Source organism: Microtus ochrogaster, chromosome 15 (assembly GCF_000317375.1).
Source record: "Microtus ochrogaster isolate Prairie Vole_2 chromosome 15, MicOch1.0, whole genome shotgun sequence".
Classification (NCBI taxonomy): domain Eukaryota; kingdom Metazoa; phylum Chordata; class Mammalia; order Rodentia; family Cricetidae; genus Microtus; species Microtus ochrogaster.
The window spans coordinates 28,793,305-28,797,486 of NC_022017.1; the positions used below are offsets into that span (position 1 = coordinate 28,793,305).

General features: G+C 50.2%; 1 protein-coding gene across 1 annotated transcript in view; it reads right to left on the reverse strand.

Moving 5' to 3' along the window:
• The window catches only part of Mei1 (meiotic double-stranded break formation protein 1), a 59,647-nt gene extending 57,628 nt beyond the window's left edge, over positions 1–2,019 (reverse strand). Inside the window, exons 1-2 of the mRNA XM_026782416.1 lie at positions 1,846–2,019; positions 351–474 (exon numbers count right to left, since the gene is read on the reverse strand). Of these exons, the coding sequence (XP_026638217.1) occupies positions 351–474; positions 1,846–2,004 (283 nt within the window). The 5' untranslated portion in view covers positions 2,005–2,019. The remainder of the gene's footprint in view (positions 1–350; positions 475–1,845) is intronic.
• Between the last annotated feature and the right edge of the window lie 2,163 nt (positions 2,020–4,182).

The window sequence follows — 4,182 nt, forward strand, 5'->3', positions numbered from 1 at the left end:
AAAAAAAAAAAAAAAAAGAAACCAAGGCACATGAAAAGGCAACTTGATGAGTATCATAACCAAGGTCAGCAGACTCCATTCCAGGCCTCCGACCCTGAGCGGAACCTCAACTGTACAGGAGGACTCGCCCACTTCCCATAATTCACTAGCCTCTTAGATCTAATAAGGACAGTTACCTTATTAGAATGACTCGTGTAGCTTAGGAAGGGAGCCATCTTGCTATGAGTATAACAAAACTTGCTAGTTAACTGCCATATGATACAAAGCATCAAAGTTGTCTTTCCAAATCCTCCGAGGGAAAACCACGTTTCACACGCCAACTTCATGACAGTTTTCCCGTTGATGCTCACCAAAAAGCACGCGTACCAAACGGATGCAGACTCGCAGGTCCTGAGCTACCAGCTGCGTGACCAAGCAGGTGTGTCTCACGAGAGCATCTTGGAAGCAGAACACTACGTGCTTCTTGCGCACCAACTTTGAGTGGATGAAGAAAAGTATTCATTGGCAACCAAATATAATCAGATAGCCCGAAATACTACAGCAGCCATTTAAACTGTGGGGAGAGCCATACTCCCCAGAGAGAGTATGGATAAATGCACCATTATTTCACACATATATAAAGAACTCATATTTATATAGAAGTATATAGAAACTAATGTTCCTACCTTATATTTACATAATGCGTATTCCCAGTCACTCTTCTCCACCAATACATTTGGAGAGAGACATTCTTTTTTTGTCTCATGTAGCCCAGGTTGACCTCAAACTCACTGTGTAGCTGAAGCTAGCTTTGAATTGATCCTCCTGCCTCTATCTCCCAAGTGCTGTAATTACAAGTGTGTGCCACCAACACATCTCAGCCTAACAATTTGGCGAAGCGAGCAAAAAACAATATTGGCCCTATTTTGTGGATGAGGAAGACAGGCTCGGAGACTTTCCCAGGGACTCAAATCCAAGTCTCTAAGTAGGCATTGCTAAGGCCCATGCTCGTTCCTCTTCAACAGTCCCAGGGAAGGATTCAGGGAACCCTTCATGAGCCTCAGCAGTAGACAGAGAAAACACATAAATCCTCACACTGGCCAGTCCCTTGTACAGTTCCTGCGAAATGCCCAAGACAAAAGTCAGGCCAAGAAAAGGGGGGAAACACTAGGCATGGCAATGTGAGCCTTTAATCCCGGCCTCTGGGGGGTCACAGAGGCAGGCAGATCTCTGTGAGGTCAAGGCCAGCCTGGTCTACAGAGCGAGTTCCAGGACTGGCTCCATAGCTACTGAGAAACCCTGTCTCAAAAAAGAATAAACAAACAAACAAACAAACTTCCCGTACACCCCACTTCTGTCTGTCAGGAACCTCGGCCTGTCGCCATTCCTGTTATCGCAAAGCTCAAAACAGCCTCTCACGCATTTTTCTAGGGCTAAAAGGAAGTGGGGTGGAAGAGCTGAGTCGGAACTATTTCTTAAAGATGGAGAAGGGCAGCAAACATGGGAGCGGGTGGTGTGGGGAGGGGAGGGAATGGTGTTGGGCGCTGAGCTCTAGAGGTGTACGTGGCTCCGGGGCTCAGCTAGACTCAGTGCACCCAGGGGCAGGCTCCCTAGAGACAGGATAAGCCACAGGCAGCACCCGCTGAGGAAAGGTCGACCTGGACAGAGGGGGTGAGGAAGCAGGCTGCAGGGAAGACCAAATGTGGGGGCAGCAATGGCCGCTGCAGCCGAGAGAGGGGCGAGCCTAAGGGAAGCGTATGGGGTTTGGGCTTCCTTTCAGGAAAGCCTAGTTCAGAGAAACCGGCTTGCTGAGGGGGGTGAGGGAAATGGCCGCGCCAGATCCACGGGGGAGGATTTAGGTCGCACCGACACGCCGGGCTCCGGCAGCAGCTCCAGTGCGCAGGCCAGACAGACATGAGGGGACACGGGCAGCAGCCAGCGCGGATCGTGCCGGTGATGGGTCCTCTCGAGCAGCAGCACCGCTTCTTCATCTCTCCCAAACGCAGGATGGTCAGTAGCCGTCATCTGCACCACAGCCACCTCGAGGCTCCGGCTCTGCAGCAAGTTTTCCCGCGCAGCTTTTGCGCAAGCGCATTTGGAAGCTCGAAAGAGACACGTGTACATGCTCGTGTCTCCTGTGCGCCGAGGCTGCAGTCAGCGCCAGCGAGCAGCCGATGCGAGGGCGGGTTATGTAGGCAAGGACTGGATTGTGTGCAACGAAACCCAAAAGGACTACCTAGACCTCGGCAGGAAGTGGTTGCTCAGTACATCGAAAGTTGAAAAGTGCCGGGCGCTGGTGGCGCACGCCTTTAATCCCAGCACTCGGGAGGCAGAGGCAGGCGGATCTCTGTGAGTTCGAGACCAGCCTGGTCTACAGAGCTAGTTCCAGGACAGGCTCCAAAGCCGCAGAGAAACCCTGTCTCGAAAAACCAAAAAAAAAAAAATAAAAATCTAAGAGGGGTTTTCACAAGGCATAGGCACAGGACTCCAGGTTTCAGTCCTCCTGCCTCCCTCCTTTACTTTTTAAAGACAGGGTCAACTTGTCAAACACTAACTAATCCACAAGTTCTGTCTTAGTTTGGGTTTTTGTTGTTGTTGTTGTTTGGTTTTTGGGTTTTTTTGTTTTTGTTTTTGTTTTTTTGTTTTTTGTTTTTTTTGGTTTTTTCGAGACAGGGTTTCTCTGTGGCTTTGGAGCCTGTCCTGGCACTAGCTCTGTAGACCAGGCTGGTCTCGAACTCACGTAGGTCAACCTGCATCTGCCTCCCAATTGCTAGGATTAAAGGCATGCTCCACCACTACCTGGCATTTTTTTCCCCACTTTTTTTTTTCGAGACAAGGTTTCTCTGTAGTTTTGGAGCCTGTCCTGGAACTAGCTCTCGTAGACTAGGCTGGCCTCAAACTCAGAGAGATCCGCCTGCCTCTGCCTCTGCCTCCCAATTGCTAGGATTAAAGGCATGCTCCACCACTACCTGGCATTTTTTTCCCCACTTTTTTTTTTTCGAGACAAGGTTTCTCTGTAGTTTTGGAGCCTGTCCTGGAACTAGCTCTCGTAGACTAGGCTGGCCTCAAACTCAGAGAGATCTGCCTGCCTCTGCCTCCCGAGTGCTAGAATTAAAGGCATGCGCCACCACCGCACACCTTTAAGTTGGAGGCATGTCCAGCTTTTAAAAGCTGCCTAGCACATGGGCACAGGGGGTTAGTGTGGCTATGGCATATGCAGGTGACGGGGGTCACGCATGCCCGCAAGAGCTTAGCTGAGTCATACATGGGTCACTCGGGGGCCTTTAACATACCTGGAGGCCATTAGGCACTTCTCTCTGAGGGCTTGTCTGCACATGCATGGCCCTAGAACCCTGAAGTATCAGTCTTATTGTGGCTGAAATCATAACACATATACTCCTGAGTATGGGGTCATCCATTAGAGTATGGTTGACCTACCAAGAACTACACCTTAAAGAAAACTGACTCTCCCCTTCCACAGAGACTATCAAGTCTGCAGGGCTCCCCAGGAGTGGAGGCTTCTTCACCCCTTCCCGCTCCATGCTAGGATGCTGCCTGGCTTGATCTTGCGCAGGTCTTGTGCAGGCGATCACAGGTGCTGTGAGTTTATGGGTGGAGCGGTTCTGCCAGGTCCAGAAGACACGGTTTCTCTCTGGTCCTCTTTTGCTGCCTCTTGCTGTCTGTCTGTCCCCTCATTCTCAATGGTTTCTCAGCCTTGACAGGACCTCAAAGGGGTCTAGATAATAGCGTCTCATGCAGAGGATGACTCTACCCTCCAAACAACTGGAGCTGAGTACCAGGATTAGTTGGGAATGGGGCAAGACAAAGCCATGACACAGCCACAATGCACTCTTCCATGAGGAGCTAGGAGTGTGGGGGAGGGGCTAAGAAGGTTAGGATGGTGGAGGAGGTCCTTCTGTATTTGTGTTGCTTTCATTGGTTAATAAAGAAACTGCTTTGGGCCTGATGATAGGGCAGAATTTAGGTAGGCAGGGAGACAGAACTGAATTCTGGGAGGAAGAAAGAGAGAGAGAGAGAGAGAGAGAGAGAGAGAGCGAGCAGTCACGGAGCTGCCAGGTCAGACATGCTAAATCTTTCCCAGTAAGCAACAACCTCATGCTGAACACAGATTTAAAAGAATGGGTTAAATCAAGATGTGAGAGTTAGGCTGGGTGGTAGTGGCGCACGCCTTTAATCCCAGCA